The sequence below is a fragment of the Fistularia commersonii genome, chromosome 22, assembly GCF_037954325.1.
Source record: "Fistularia commersonii isolate RoL2024-O1a breed Wild chromosome 22, RoL_Fcom_v1.0, whole genome shotgun sequence".
Lineage (NCBI taxonomy): Eukaryota > Metazoa > Chordata > Actinopteri > Syngnathiformes > Fistulariidae > Fistularia > Fistularia commersonii.
In genome coordinates this window covers 5,820,396-5,837,242 of record NC_141305.1, presented here as the reverse complement: position 1 = coordinate 5,837,242, position 16,847 = coordinate 5,820,396, and the positions used below count along the sequence as shown (strand labels likewise).

Genomic DNA, 16,847 nt, shown 5'->3' with positions numbered 1-16,847 from the left:
TTTTACAGCGTTCAACTTTTGACTTTACGGGACCCCTGCCTCGTTGTGGTTTCAGCAGCAGAGTTCTCACCCACTGTCGTCTGCTTTTCTTGTTTCCTTTTTTTTTGTTCTCAAAGTAAAACTTCTCAAAGTAACACGAACCAAGAGATGAATCTCTTCCTGCTAGTTATTATAAAGCAAGAGTCAACCAGAAACCCACTTTGTCAAGGGAGGTATCTTGATTAATCTGTCTATTCTATTAATTAATTGATTCCTTTTCCACACTGCTCATCCTGCTCACAGCTAAAAACAAATAAAATTGAAATGTGTTGCTCATTGTTGGATATTTTTTGGCATTTCTTTAAGTAATTGTCAATCAATGATCGTACTATCAAAACAAACAAACAAACAAACAAACAAAATATCTAGATTTGAATTACAGTATTAGAAAATCCTTAGCAAAGCTTATTACTTCATACTGTTCAAGTATTTTTTTTCTTGATGATAATTTTAATAATAGATAATGATGATAGTAATAATAATATATCCTTTATTAATCCCCTTGGGGAAATTCGTTCTCTGCAATGAACCATGAGCAGCTGTCAACAAGCACCAGGGGAGCAGTTAGGGGTTCAGTGTGTTGCTCAAAAACACTTGGACACTTGGGAATCGAACCAAGAATGTTCAGTTCCAAAGATAATTGCTAAACCTCCTCTAATAACTCTTAATATATTGTATATCTAACTGTTATATTGGCCATTTCTTGCAGGTATTTTAAATTTAAAAAAAATCTTGCAGTATTTTAAGGCATATTTAACCGAGATAATGAATGCCATTTTTTGATGAAAAAAACTGCAAAATTATCATTTAAAACTGAAAAACAGACGACGAGGATTTTAGTTAAAATGTAAAAATATGAATCAGTTAGCAAAAAAAAAAAATGCTCATTGTCCTGTCAAGGTTATATTCCTAATAATTAGGTTCCATGTGACCCTCAGTGGATTTTTTTTCTAATAATGTTAGAAGTGTTTTCGATATCCCAATTGTTCTGGTCCCCCTTGGGGGGTCGGCCCCCTCCGCTTTGGGAACCCCAATGTGATGCGTCGGCTGACAGCGATGAGTGGATCCGCGCTTCCCGTCCTGTCTTTGCCCGAGTCCACAGGAAGCCGACCTGCGCCCGACAGTCCAGCTTCCTGTCTGAGCCTTGTGTCTGTAGGGAGGAGGAGGAGAAAGACGGCGGGGCTTTTGCTCTTATGTAGCTTTAGATAGAGTCTGCTTCGCCTCCCTGTTTCCATGACGACGGCTCTCCTACAGTATTCAGCTGTGGGACGGCCTCTGCATCTGAAAAGCGGCTCCCAGTGGCGTTCCAGGCTTCCTCCTCTTCCTCCACTCCGTCCTCTTCTTCTTCCTCTCAACTGTCTGCCCTCTCAAAAGCGGCAGCTCTTCATCTTTGCCTGCCGCTTTTGCCTGCCGCTACTTCTGCACTCCGACGTCAAACACCATTTGCATCTGAATCAGGGGCCTGAATCCGCCCTTTGTTCCCGGTTTAAATTCCCCAAGATGCAACTCGGAAACGTGAAATATGTAGAGACTCTTCGCCTCCATCCGGCAAATATCAGCCAAGTCAAACAAAGGAGGCTGATAAGATGAAGGCCGAGCGCCCAATAAACACCCGGTGGCTTCACTTTTTGTATATTTACGATAAATCGCACAGGGTTTTTTTTGTTTTTTTTTATCAGAGAATTGAATCAAAGGGTGAGATCCAATTCAAAATGCTGAGATGTTTCTTCTGCAGCTTTGAAGGTGTTTGTCTCACCCTTGGGGTGGGGGGCTTACTTCCGACCACAGCTGTTTAAGTCATTTGGGGTGAATGTTGAGCTGCAGAAGTCAGGGTGAGACATGACCGCCCCTTGACATGTGTTTTTTTTTTTTTTTTTTTTTTTTTTAAATTTGATTTTTATAATTTAGATATCAGTCATTGAAACTGAAACTGAGTTCCAAGACATCTAAACACCGTCAAGAAATTACTTTAAAATTAGCCATAGTTTACAAAAAAATATGTGACATCATCTGAAAAACTTAATTCTGCTGTATTTAGTGAAATTCAGCAACAACTTGCCTCAGATGTTCAGAACATTTTAGAAAGTTTGTGAGAAAGATTTTCACATTTCTGCCTGAAAGATTATCAAGACATTACTAATACATTTACCAATAAGTTTACAAGAAATAAACAAAGTGTTTGCTAAAAATGGACTGAAAAATTGCAGCTAGTGATCCAAAAATCTGCAGAAATTTTCCACACTTTAATAAGAAATTTCCTGAAAAATGAATAAGAAATCATCTTAACATAAGCAAGACATTTTGCATAGGAGCTCCTTGCGAAGGAGCAGGAGGAGACTATGGGTGGGAGAACGCTGGGCTGGAGGATCCGGGGGTCTCCTCCAGTCCACTCACCTATCAATCCTGCAGCTGGAGGGTTTTACCTGGGGAAACCCTCATCTGCTCGTCAGTGACAAAACAGCTTACTACAGAAACCCAGAGTATTCAGGGGTGTGGGGTGTTTAATCCTATAAACATCCAGTGAGAGCATTGGGTATTTCCCTTTAGGAAGTCTCCCCTGGAGGTGCCAGGACTTCTGTCCTCACCACTGCTGCCCTCAGGGTCAGGGCAGCTGGCGAACCTCCACGCCGCCTGACGGTTCAACCTTGTATTTATTTTGCCGCTCTGAAGCTCGTTGGCAGATTCAAGCAGCGTTTCCATGTTTCACCATCAAGCGGGCATCTCTGTGTGTTTCTAGTGTCACAGTGACATCTTCCTGTCACGGTGAGGTTCTGTGCAAACCTGCCCGGCTTTACTTCTGGAGGCCTCACACGCGGCCCCAGTTGAAGTCCAGATTGGTTCTTTTAGAACTCAGGTCCGGTCTAAATTTTCCGTTAACAATCAACTTGGTGCAGAAACAGAATCCCATCCAACACAGGCCAAGGCTCGGCCCTTCTCCTCCTCTCTCCATCTCACAGAGGAAGAGACATGAGCTGATTCTGGCTGGTGACCCGGCAGAACGTCCGCCTTAACCAGAGTGTTTCCCCCACACTCCCCCGCCCGTCCCGTCGGCCTGCTTCATCTTTAATGGGCTCACGCAGACTGTCTGGCACACAACTGGAGCCGCTCCTTCGCCTCCGATTAAATCGCTGCAGAAAGAAAATAAACGACAGAGAGAGAGAGAGGGAGAAAGGGGGTGGAGAGCGTCCGCTGAGGCTGCAGGTCTGGGCCCGGAGGTGAGGAAAGAGCTGAGCGTTGGGTTGGGCAACACCTCTTGAAGGAGGGAGCAGCTGCCGCCGGTTATGACACTGTGGGGAGGAAGAGGAGAAGGAAGACGGGAGGAGGGGAGGCAAGACGAGAAGTGGAAGGGGTAGAAGGGGCGGGGAGCAGGTTGGCAGGGAGGAGGAAGAAGAAGAAGAAGGGAAAAAAAGGTTATTCCTTTCTCTCAACTGAGAGGCGGTGAGCAACGGGGGCTTCCCTCCTGATTTTTTTCTTTTTTTTTTTTTTAATCTTTTTTTGTGTTTTTTTTTTTTTTTTTTTTTCTTCGCTTCGTTGTTGTCGTGCACGGAGGTGCGCCCGTGCTTGTGCGTCGGAGCGTCTGTGCGGTCCGATGGGCATGGAGTCCCGCTCGGCGTTCAGCCTGCAGCGAGCGCTCGCTCAGCCCGTTAAGATGTGCATGTTCGATTTCCCCGTCAGCATCTTGGAAGACCTGGTGAGCTCGCCACACCGCCGCCACTCCGCAGGGAGCTGGCCCTGTGTGTGTGTATGTGTGTGCAAGAATACATTAAAGTGTAATTGCATGTCCCACTTCTGCCTGTGTGTGTGTATGTGTGTGTGTGTGTGTGTGGTTGTGTAAGAGTGCACCTGCATGCATTTTCAAGACCTCTACATTCAGTTGCTCCTGGCTTGGAATTTAGATAAGAGTCTGGATTTATGGGAAGTGTGTGTTTGTGTTTTGCCGCAGTGCGAGTGCTTATGTGTGTGTGCGCATCAGTTTATAACCTGTGTTCATGTGAGTATTCATGGAAGTGTATTTTTGTTTTTTGCAAGCCTGAAATGGGACGTGAGAGTTTATTTTTGTCCTGGTGGGGTTAAAGTGCTGTGGCCAAGAAGTGGCCACAGCACTTGGTGTGTATGTTTGAACGCCTGCTTTTTGCGACAGGTGTGTTTTCATCTGTCCTGTACAAAAATCTGTCAGAAAATGCCAGAAGTTGCAGGAAAAAGGTCCAAATGTATGTGGTTTCAGAGGCTGTCTGGGGTGGTCAAAGGAGCCGCTCGACTGTGAGATTCAGCTGGTTAATAATTAATAAAGTACAATATTTTACATTTTTTTTACTTCTGCACTGAGTCAAACAATATGATCACATTCTTTGCTCCTTTCTCCCGACGCTGAGCTCATTTCACTCGTCAGTGGAAACGTCACCATCTAGGTCAAAAACAAGAAGAACTCCGGCCACTTATCAAGTAAATGATGAAAATAGAAACCATTTCAAGTTAAAATCATTTTGCATCTTTTCTTACAAATACCTTGTGGGGATAGATGTGAATGAATTTGAGTGTTTCTTATTTCACAAATGTGCTACTAACATTGTAATTTTGCACGTAGTCACAAGTTAACCCTTTGAAATTCTTGGCATTTGAACCTCATTTTTTCAGTTGATACAAAGTCAGACAGAACCGTGGTCATGCTCAAAGAGTCTATTTTTTTTTTTCTTAATAGGAATTAATGAATGCAAATAACCACCCAAAAATACAAATTCAAGAACCATCACACAAGTCTAATAAAGAAAGGAGCTAATTTTTTCAAATCAAATGATTCACGCTTCATACATTTCTCAGCTGAAGAAAAATTTTGTGGATTTTTTTTAAAAAAAAACAATTTTTACTGAATTATCAATTTTTGCTGAATTGATAATATTTACAAAGTCAAGCCAAGTAGCAGATTTTTGGAAGGTCGTGTTCTTGGCAGTTTTTACACATAGTGATCTCCTGGTAGTTTTCTTGAATAGAAAATGGAAAAGTAGCCATTTTTAGTGTAAATCGAGTTCATTTCCCGGTGGAACTGCCGGCGTCACCACTGGTTGTGGGACTGAAAAAGATAACATTCTGATGAAAATTGTGTTTTTAAAGCTTTAGGCCGGAATCAGTGTCCTTTGGAATTATTAATATTGTGGAAGATAAACAGGGCCTTCAAATACAGTGGTGGGTTTCGGGGGTGGGGGCGTTAGAGCTGAAAGATGAAACCAGTCTGAGTCGGTTGTGTCCCCTCGTGGCCTCCTCCATCTCATCTTCTTCTTCTTCTTCTTCTTCTTCTTCTTCTTCTTCTTCTTCTTCTTCTTCTTCTTCTTCTTCTTCTTCTTCTTCTTCTTCTCCTTCTTCTTCTACTTATATGGTGATTTAATCTCAGTGAAGTGGAAAATTGGCACAAACAACCATCTGTACATCCTGATGAGGCCATATGAAAATTGAGGATGATTTACGGAGGTTTGGATGTGTGTTTGTTTGTGTGTGTTTGACGGTGACATGCCATCATGCAACAGCTTTCCCTGTTTAATTCAGCTCGCTGTTTTTTTATTTCACTCTTGAATTTTGCATTATCCTAAAGTCCCATGACCGAAATTGCAGCTCCCTGAGCGGTATGAAAGAGGGAACCTGGTGTCTTCTGCCAACTCCCCCTCCTCCCTCTAAGCCCACTGTGTTAAGAGCAGGTCAGTTTGTCAGATATCCCGTTATACTGTTGTGATCGGTGATCCGGCGGGGATTTCATACATGGCTCGATTATCATCCCCATCCATGTGTAGACCCACTTTCGCGGTTTAGCGGTGCGTTCAGGTTCAGGCTGTTAGAACCTTCACATGTTATACACCGGACACCTTCCCACTCCACATCTCGCAAAACCAACAGTAAGCTGGAGTCTGTCAGTGACACCATCCATCAGTGGCTTGTTCTCTTGCTGCCTATCATTGAAATTGACGTCATTTAAATATTCAGCCTTTCATTTTCATTTTTGTCATTTAATGTGGCTCACTGTCAAAAGAGTTACTATTTTATTGTAAATATCTTTAATGACAGTAGGAACATGTTTGTTCTGGTTTTCACATTTTGTACTTTTGTACCCTGTTGTGCTTGTTGCTTTTGAGGCTGTCGTTGCAGTTTTATAAAGTTGCTGGACTTTTTTTTTTTTTTTCTCTGTAATTTTTGATGTAATTTGTTGCAATTTATTCAGTGATTTGTTTCTGATGGTTTGGTCATTTAGTTTTTAGATTTTAAGAGACATTTGTGGCTTTTTGTCTTTGTAATTCATTGCAGATTTTAGTGCCAATTTTCAGAGTATTTTTTTTAAATCTAGGTAAATATCCACAACTATTTATTTTCAGAAAATGTGTTGCAATTGTTTTGTTGCTTTCCTCTAAAGTCGGCAGGAAATTGGTCGCATTACTAGATGTCTGCATATTTTACTGTATTCAGCAATTTGTAGTTGATTTCTCTCCGCCTGCTAATGAATGAACTTGGCCAGGAGGAGGTCCAGAGTTAATGACGAGTTATAAATACTGATCCAGTTGGAAACATTAAAGGGCTGGTGGTTTCATTTCACAGCTGCAGCTCGAAACGCCAAGGCGCAAAGCAAAAGTAAAGGGCCCGTCCTCAGACGGCTCTGTGGTCAAATGGCTGCTGGTTTCGGAGGAAGTGATAGTGTTTGGAGGGGTGCTGATAATGTCCTGGTGTGTCCGCCTTGTCTCCTTATCAGCATCAACTTGTCGGTCCCAACTCTTTATTAGAACCAACGTCTATTTTATTGCTGTTGTTCATCTCATTCCTGCTGAGAACAGCATGATCAACTCCCCTGTGTTTTTTTGTTTGGTTTTAGATATTTCCACACCGCTATATTTTCTATAGTTCAGAATTTATTTCCAATTCACAATATAATTGATTTTTTTTCCTGAGTCCCGAGGTCTGAGGAGAGTGCTAGTATTTTATTTTTTATTGACTTATTTTTCCAAATGCTGTGTCTTTCATGACAAAAATTATTAAAGGGTTTGCTCTAGACTTCGGCATAAAATTTTTTACGTTTTCAATTTACTGGAACTTCATTGTCAGCCCCAAATATTACCTGACAGCAGTAATGCAGGATTGATAAAACATCACCTGTAGAACAACTTCAGTGAAGAGTTTATCAGCTCTGACTGTCTTCAGGTGGAGTCTCCATGTTCTTGCAGTTCCTGTCTGGTTTGTCTATGTTTGGAGTCTCCATGTTCTCCACATGGCTGCTTGGGTTCTCTCCAGGTTCTCCGTCTTACTTCCACAAGTCCAAAAGAGTCAGTAGGTTCATTGAAGTCTTTAAATTTGTAATAAAAGTAATGAGAGGGTGAATTATTAGATGTCTCTAGATGTTGCCCTGTGACCGGTCCAGGTTAAACCCCGCTTTTCACTCGATAAGAACTAGGATTAGCTGCAGCCCCCATAACGACACTGTGAGTAGAATGAGTGGTAAAGGTAATGAAATAATATCATATAACATTATACTACTCATAAACAAATTTGTGTTTCTTGTGGGCGGACACCCTATACACCACATTCCACCACATCCGAGGAAACCTGCAAAATCTGGAAAAAGAGTTGACAACATTTTCCCATCATGTCTAAACACAGAAAACTAGTATAACAAATTGCATCACCTTTTGTTGTCTTGTCATTGCTCCTCAGTTGATGCAGTGGTGGTTGAATAGTTTTAATTGCCACTGTAATGTTTTTAATGGCAGCAGAATTAGTGGCTATAATCATTCGAGAATTTCCCCCAAAAATGTGTAAAAATCTATATTTGCCGCAACGAAAAATAAACCTGATCTGCTGACGCCTGATCCGAGAAGTTTCGGCGAAAACCAACAGTTGCGTCATTGGTGACTCTTTACACAAAATGACGGCCGGGGGAACGTTGCCGTGGGTTGCAACGTCTGTCAGGAGAAAGACAGCGATGTGTGTGTTTTATGTTTGTTCGCCAAACGACAATGGACCCCGAGGATGTGGGGGTGAGTTCACCTGAGGGTCAAAGGACAAGCTAGACAGACAAATTAAACCAGAGCCGTGACTGAACACATCTGGATTAAGTAACAAAGTTTTATACAGTCATCACTGTCGTAGGAAGGAAGTTCACACTGCATTTTTTCTTAAGCACCTGGATACAAACTAACAAATAACCCACTCAAAAAAGGATGAGCTTCATCACTCACCTTTCCTCAGATGTTCTCAGTGTCTGACAATATTTATTTTGCAAACATTTTTCTATCTGATATTTTATCCTGGATTTTTGAAAATATTTAAATCCTGTAACACATACATTTACCATCTAGATCCTTTTAAATCCTTCTAAAAATATCTTAAAAATATTAAAGAAATGATCTTTAATATGGGTTTAAGAATTATTAACAAGGTTGCATGAAGGGATTTAAAAGTCATCAAGAATATTAAAATAATTCTCCCCCAAATTATCAAGATATTACATAAAGGAGCCTCTTAGATCTGGTGTTGCTGGGAAACGTCCCCCAAACGTCCCCAAGACGGCCGAGCTCCTGAGCTGGAATGAAGCCTGACCTTTTCTGTGTGGACTAAGGGGATTCACCCTGAGATACCACAAAGATAACGGTGCACGGGTCATAGGGTCAGTTCGCAGACCAGGTCATCTGGTGTTACAAAACAATGCAGGTACTCTACCTTCTAGTGATATTTGCAGAAAAATATTGTTTTTTTATACATTCGAGCAATATAGATTCATATCTGCCAGGTCCGAGTCAGGGTTCATCCTGCAGCCGATTTGTCTCCTTCAGTCGGTCCTAAAGGACAACCACGGACCAAAGAGTGCTGTGGACACGATGGGCTGAACAGTGACCGGCCTCTAATCAGAGGACAACAGCTCACACGAGCTGCCAAAAATACTTTTTTTTATTCATCTTGTTAAAAAAAACATCTTCAGTCCACTTCCCTTTCTTCTGAATAAGATATTTCTATTTGGGGATGCCCGATAGCGAGAAGCTATCTCCATTCTTCAGTGGCTATTTGGCTCTCTCAGTTTGAAAGCCCCGCCCCCTTTGAGATCCTGGCTTGTGATTGGTTTGAGATTTTGTGGAGGGACGAGTAGATCCTGAGATCACTAATCCTGTCCTGTGTTAAAATCTATCGACATCATCTTGAAAAAACACATAGCAGACCACTGAAACTCTTTTTTTTTTTGTTGTTGTTGATGAGCATTTTTTCAGGTTTTTTTAAACTCTCAAGTGTTTGAGGCCCTTATTTATATCAAAGTAAATGCAATCTACTATATATATTAAACATTTTCTGCCATCTGGCATTTTATTTGCAATTTTTTTAGGTTCTAAGCCCAGACACTATGTCTTATGTGTTTTTTTTCCAGTTATTTGATCTGACTCCAGTCAGTCTGCGTTATATAATCAATAGCCACATGCTTTACATCCAATTCTTATTCATTTTTTTCTTCAACGATGTGTTTTCATTTTTTCTCAAGAAGATAGACTGGATTAATCCAGTATCTAAAAGATCTGAATATTAGGTCCCAGGTGTGTGTGCCTGGGTTATATAGCCTGAAAGCAGCAGGAAAAACCGAGGCAGTCTGGTAGTGGGTGCATTTAATAGAAATATTAACATCTAGGTGGTGGAACTGGGGAATCATGGTGAATTCCCTGGCTTCAACTAAGCGGGGAAGTCACCTTCAGTATCAGTGTCTTGTCTTTCACTTTCTGTCTGTAAGCACCAGAGGGTTTTTACTGTGTCGTTACATGTTGTTTTCCCTCCACCAGACGCGGAAGGTGCTTCAGTAAACCTGATTTTCCCCTTTTTTTTTCTTATTTGTTGTTGCCAGCAGAAGTTAATTTTTTCTGGATGTTGTTCCCTGCGTTGTTGACTCAGCTGCTCGTGCAAACATGAGTGTCTGGCGGAGGCAGTTGGGGGGGTCGTCCAATCTGTGACCAGGGGAGGGGGAGCCCTGGTTAGTGGGGCTCAGGCGGGGTTGGAACGTCGTCTTTTCAGACGCAGAGGTGAACTGGGCCGGTTGAGAGCAGAGTCAAGATGTGGTGCTGGAGCTGGTGGGCTTGCGGGCTGCTGGTCCGAAAGGGAGCCTACAGGGACACACGGGATCATTACAGAACACCGAGGACCGGCAGTGGGCAGGTGGGAGCGTCATTTCCTCATTTCAGAATTAATCTCAGTTCATAAATATGCTGCAAGGTGTATTTGGTTTTTAGAGAACAGGTTGAGATTCATAGAAACATTAGTATTTAGAGGTAAAACCTGGGTCCCTTAGGTGGGAGATCGAAGTATTTTCAAAAATCTATTTTGCCAAAACTAAAAATAATAAAATATTAGTAAAATAGAAAAAATGTAAATAAGAAAATGAAAGGAATAAGTATTAATTTTTTCTTTATATTATAATATTATATATACATTATATTTTGGCTGACATTGTCAAGGGTCCCATCAGGCCTCCAACCTATTCTTAGTTGGCGGGTTCTCACGTCCGGGGAAGAACCTCTAGACTAATGTCCCATCAGAAGACAATGCGAAGGAGGGTCTTGAGTGATAACCTGGTTTCAGTTCAGTCTGTACCGGTTTACTGACATTATATCTGTAACTGGCTTTTACTTTTATTGTATTGATTTATTGTTAGAGAACCTGGTTGGCATCCATGGGATGAGGAAGGGGGGTAGAGCCGGGATCAGCCTTGACAGACGTTGTCCAGACTGCTTGTAAAGTTCTTGATAATTCTTTTTTTTTTTCTTTAAAACGATGGAATGTCATCTGGTTCTCTTGTTTGGACCGCTTGGACCTTTTTTCTTCTGATTCCATTCTAAAAGCTGAGATCTCTTTCTATCTGTAACCTTAAATAATCACCTCACCTAGAATCAGTGAGTCTACGAGGTCCGGTATGTTCGAGTTCTGCTCCTGTCGTGTGCCCTTGACCTTGGACTGGGATCAGGAGGACATGTTCCAGACACAGGATGGGACAGTTAGTTTCTGGTCATTTCCAGGGATGAAAATCCTGGTAATATAGGAGTTTAGGAACATTGAACCCTGCAGTCACATGAATCCAGGAACTTTCAGACTTCTTGGACCATACAGTCGAATCCTAGGGATATAAAATGAATGAATAATCTGAGGAAAACAGCACTCCAAGGATAGTACTATATATTGTAGTATTTCAGGTGTAACTCCGAGGATCGTAGTATTAATTTGAAAATTTGGAAGAAGCTCAAGTTCAGCTGCTTTACATCTGTTTACAAATCAAAGGTGTGTCTAGACTTGAGTTTGTGTGTGTGTGTGTGTGTGTGTATGTGTGTGTATGTGTGTGTGGTAAAAGTGAAGCAGCCTGTTAGCGGCACTGTCTTTGGGGAGCAGTGGAACATGTCTGGCACCAGCCGGAGCCACAGTCATATCCTCTGATGTCGATGTTCCAGCAGATGGAGGCTTTAGTTGAGGCTGCTTGAGAACCTGGCAACCGTCTTGAGGTCCAAGGGGAGTTCTTGCATCCGGGTGTCACAGAATGTTCTCTCCCTCTCCACGTGAACCCCGGCCCGCGGCTGGGGTCCTCGGAGCAATGGCGCAAACACGCGGCAGGGGCGCAAGGAGGCCGAGGCGGTCCGACTTGGACGCAGCTGGCGCTGCAGATGTTGTTAAGCTGACATAAGAGAAGCCACATGTTTCCAGAAGTAAACAAAGGGGCCAGCGATGTGTGAGACTCCCAGCCCGCAGCTCTTTGCTGCTGATCCGATGCCGTGAAGGCCTCTTGCTTCCTGGTCTGGGCCACAAGAGGACAGTGTTCCACATCAAATTGAGCGGTCAAAGGGCCTGGATGTGAACGTTGAGATAAAATTGTTTCGCTCCCCTCCCCAGGCCTTCTGTCACAGGGCAGCCTGTCTGCACCTCTTCGTCCTCCTCTCGTCCTCCAAAAAAAAAAAAAAAAAAAAAGCTGTCCTTGTATTTATGAGAGTACTTTCGGTTGAAAAATGTTGCGACTTTTTTTTTTTTTTGTATCTCGCGTTTTAAAACAGTCATACTGAAATGGGCTTTGAGGAGGCTAGATAGGACCAGGAAGGAGTCCATCAGAGGGACAGCAGAAGTTAAATGTTAGTTTGATGGTTTGGATATGCACAGAGGAGATATTGTGGAGATGCTGAGGTTGGAACTGCTGGGCAGGAGGACCAGAGGGGAGATGTATGGATGGATGGGGAAGGAAGACATGAAATTAGTTGGTGTGAGAGAAGAGGATGCAGAGAATAGGGTTAGCTGGAGAAAGATGATTGGCTGTGTCGCCCCATGGAAGAGAAGAAGAAGAAGACTTAAACTTGTAGGGCGCACTGACAGTGAGGGGACGTGATGTCCGGTTGGCGGTGCCATCGTCCCGCGGCTCTGGGGTTATTCTTTGGTTTGTTTTCTTTTTTTTTTTCCGTGGCGGCCGCTGCCATGGTGAGAGGCGAAACAAAGCTGCCACCATTTCCCATGAGGCCTGACGTCAGACGGGAGGAGCTAACGGTGCCTTCAGGGACCGCCGCTTTGTTTCAGACAGGGAGTAAATATAGCCCCCCCACCCCCCACCCATGACCTACCCACTCAATGTACTGCCTTGTCAGAGAAGGATATAAAATAGATGTGGAATAGAGATGGCGTTAACAGCTGGTTATTTAATAATTATTAAATTCAAACGGTGACCAGGACGCCCTTGTTTCACGCCGCTCTTGTATATTATTGCCTCTTGCTTGTAGGAGATTATGTGCCTGATGCTGTAGAATAGAACCCCCCCCCCCCCCCCCCACACACACACACACAATAAATCATTGCAAGGTACATCTCGAATAATATCCCCACACCTCTCCTGGAGTTTGAAGCTCGGTCGGCTTCGTCCGAACTGTATGACTCAAATCAAACCAGCTCCGCCATTAAAAACAATAATCTGCTTTACAGTCAGTAAGACATAATAAAAGTCCAGATCAGCAGGCTGAGGTCATATCAGGGCAGCTTTATATCCTGTTTGTCATCTAAACAGCGATGACTGATTGAATCAGAAGGCACTGTTATATTTAGAGATGGTCTGGTAGAAGACCATAACCGATTAAATCGCATTTAAAAAAAGATGCATACTTGTCGCAACCCTTAAAAACCTAAAGTCAGAAGAGCAAACAACGTTATTGCACTGATTGTCAAGGTTTTAATTTTTTTTTTTATTCCTTTTGCAGTTATCATGTATTTTCTATGTTGTTTTAAGTATTTTATTCGGCCTCTAATTTCAATGGGTTTTCCAGTGACTTCACTGGCAAGAAACTGACTGGAAAATCAACAAGAAATTAGAGATAAATGACCAAAAAAAAAAAAAAAATTGGACAACCCCAACAAAAATAAACTGAAATAAGAAAATACGTTTCATTACAAATGTCAGCTGTGCTTATGAATAAAGTGTCTTAAATAGACGACAATATTTTACATTAAATTACATTACATTGCATTTGGCAGACGCTTATATCCAAAGTGACTTACAATAGAGGACATAGGGACTGCAAATACACTTGCAAATACACGATGCACAGGATCATATTTACTTTGGGGTTAAGCTTAAGTGAAAAGACTGATTTTGTTTTTACAAACGTGAAAGAGGGAGTGTTAGAATACCGTGATGTCCTTGAACATGCACAGTTTCACTCTTGATACTCGGGAAACAGAACCGTCTCATGTTAACTCGATCGATAGCAATATTTCCGACAGCCTTGAAGGCATCGCAGTCCGAGGGGGCGGGGCTTCAGAAAAACCCCGGTCTGAGTCATGGTCCAGCTTATACACACCGCAGTCGCGATGATTCAACCCACACACACACACATAAACACACACACACCGACTGCCAGATACGGCGCCGCAGGCTGAGACCTCAGCACGGACTCCGAACCTCGAACCGGACCGAGAATGCCGGAACCGTCGCCGTAACGGGGCCCCCTGGGCTCCGCGGGCCCCCATGGTGTTTTTTCCGGGCGCGCAAGCCGAGGCGGGGCGCATCAAGCCGGATCAGCTTCTCGACATGTTTGACTCGTCGTGGCGGGTGCGGAGCATTTGGGACGGGGTGAGGCTGGAGGTGACCGAGGACCCGGGTCCGGTGGTCCTGCACAGCTTGACGCACCTGGACCCGGACCTGCCGCTGCTGGAGGTGAGCCCGGGGCGCGGGGGGGCGGTGCAGGCGGGGCGGGGATGAAGGATGGGTTCGTTTAGACGGTGCGGTTTGTCGGGGAGATTCTGCACCCAGACCGGGTCCGGACACAAAACTTACTACCGTAGACGAAATGCAGATCTTGTATTGCAGTTTTAAACTGTTTTTAAACGAACATTGCACGTTATTGAATGAATGGATGCAACTTTACAGTTCTGGATAGTGGTGCTTTTTACATGATGTGTGGGTTCAAACTGGGATTTTGTGGATTTGTTTTTTTTGGGATACTGATAAGTCAATATATGTCTGTCTATACTTGCATACTTGTCTGTATCCGCCAGTGAGACGTCATTGGTTTTTAAAATGCAGCTTTGCACATTTGTCATTCCTCACTTTCTCATTTTCCCCCAGTCAAGAATAACCTGATCTCAACAATAAATCCCCCTAATTTTAGTGATATTTCCCTAAAAGTTCTAAGAAGAACTTCTAAAAAGCCAGGAGAAACTATGAAAACATGCATGACATCACAAAAAGATTTCTTTAAAAGTACACTCAAATTGTCTTAACACGCCACAAGAAATGTTCAGAAAACCAGCAAAGTGCACTTTAAATAATAGTTACATATCAGTGAATTGAATAAACTAGAGGATCCTCAAGAAGTGAGCTCAGCAAGTTATTCTGTTACATAACAGGTGGTTTAATCTTGGCATTCAACTTGAAAGTAATCTACCAGATTAAACTAACAATTTATCCAAAACAATGTATCAGAGTCTGTGCTCTCCTGACGCTTCTTTGACTCAGGTTTTCTCTCGGTTTCCACGCTGTTTTGTTTGTTTATTGTTTTAACCTCCACATTTCTGGAACTCCCGCCAATATAAACCTGCTCACACTCTGTTGTTTCAAATCATCCGCCCATTTTTTTTCTCCCTCCATTCACCTCCCCAACACAAGAGCGCACATGCAATTTTTATGTAACTCCACTTTATGCAAAGGCCTGATTTTACACAATATCTTTTTCCTCCCCTCTCAAATCCGTTTTGTTTTCTATAAACCCCCTCGGAGTCGCCTCGTAATCGAGTTGCGCAGCTCAAATCCCGCCCCCCTGCCCGTCATCCCGGATGATGAAAGGCGCACTCTAATCCCGTGCTGTTAAACCCCGGGAAGCTTCGTTGTGTTCATAGAGATGCCAGTTACGCAGCTAATCTGCTGGAGTGGCCCGCGGTGAGCACGCCGCCGCCGTGGCGACTTTGCTCCAAAGAAGGTTACAAAGGTTACGGGGCGGGGCGGTGCATCGAGAATTATTGGGTGGTGTCCGGATGGGATGGGGCTTCACATGCTACACATTTCCAGTTGTCTCACTTCCCGACGCTCAAAACAGATTGGTTTCATCCTCAGAGCAGGTGTCGCTGAGTCAGACCTCACCGGGTGAAAGTAATATTGATCCAAATAATGTGGCGGTTACCGTGGCGACCAGAGCCCGGAGAGAGACCGATGAATCACTTCACACTGTGAAGATGGAATTGGTATCTCTTTGAATAGTTTTCAAGCCCATCAGATTTTTATTCCAGATAAAGTCAGCGGAAAAGCATTTTAGTCACTCGGTGATCAGTTCGATCTAAACTTTTGGGCATCGTCGCAACATTTATGTTTGCCTTCGCTGGCTGAGGGGTGAGTCTTCTTCTCAAACGACGACCAATCGTTCTGATCCTCCTGATAACGTGAGGCCAAGAACAAATAAAGAGTCATCGCTCGCCCTCAGAGGCAACAGATAAGATTTCCCTTTCATTTGTCTTCGTGCGGAGAAGGTGCATTGTCACGGCAGGAAGTAAACTGCGGACACTTCAAACCCCCAAAAACAGAACAGGCACAATGACTAGAATATAATTATGGGAAGTCTATGAAACAGGATCAGTGTGAACAAAAGGGGGATAAAAAGTAACTGAGAATATAAAGAGCAGGAGGAGAGCGGCTGTTGATGTAAAATTGAAGACGGCAATCTAACATCCGATAAGCAGTTTCAGCATCAGTATAAAAATACAACAAGAAATCATCCAGAAAAGAACCAGGAAATACAGTTTAGACCTTTTTTATTTTTTGTTGTTTTTTCTTTTTTGTTGTTTTTTTTGTTGTTGTTTGTTTCTCTCTGTCCATTACTTTCAGCCCCCCATTATCAGCCTGAGATCGGGACACCTCACCACTTTGTTTATAAAGCAAACTAATTTTATTACAAAGTAGACATCTTCCCTATGCCTCTACTTGTTGAGTATTTTGGATCTCACTGCTGGTTGGACCTCCTCCACGTGTTCCTCTACTTTCACGTGGACGGAGAGATTGTCCAAGTGCTCTTGTTGATGGAATTTTTTTTTTACATCGAGCACCTGTAATTTTTTTTTTTCATGTGTATAATTTATGTTTGGCAGTGCTGTCGTCCTGGAGACCTCCCTCCTCTGGGCAAACCCGTGGCCACAAGATTACCATTTCACTGTCATTAGCCAGATTGGCATTTTCAGTCTTTTTTTTTTCCCCCTTCTTGCACTCTGATCCATGGAGAATGTTCTCCTGAGTGGATCAGAGGAGGAAACATGAGTCCTGGTTTTCATATAGAAAAAAATTTGATATACAATCAGACATGGAG

At 42.9% G+C, this 16,847-nt stretch overlaps 1 protein-coding gene across 4 annotated transcripts in view; it reads left to right on the top strand.

Moving 5' to 3' along the window:
* Positions 1-16,847, top strand: part of LOC147221515 (ral guanine nucleotide dissociation stimulator-like) — a 39,041-nt gene that overhangs the window by 3,306 nt on the left and 18,888 nt on the right. The window contains exon 1 of one of the 4 annotated variants that reach the window (XM_086169692.1): positions 3,497-3,730. The exons of 1 other annotated variant lie outside the window; for it this stretch is intronic. In XM_086169692.1, the coding sequence (XP_086025818.1) occupies positions 3,629-3,730 (102 nt within the window). In that variant the 5' untranslated portion in view covers positions 3,497-3,628. Of the gene's footprint in view, positions 1-3,496; positions 3,731-10,079; positions 10,198-13,905; positions 14,213-16,847 lie in introns of those variants that run through there. 2 more of the 4 variants (XM_086169693.1, XM_086169691.1) reach the window with 2 other exon arrangements.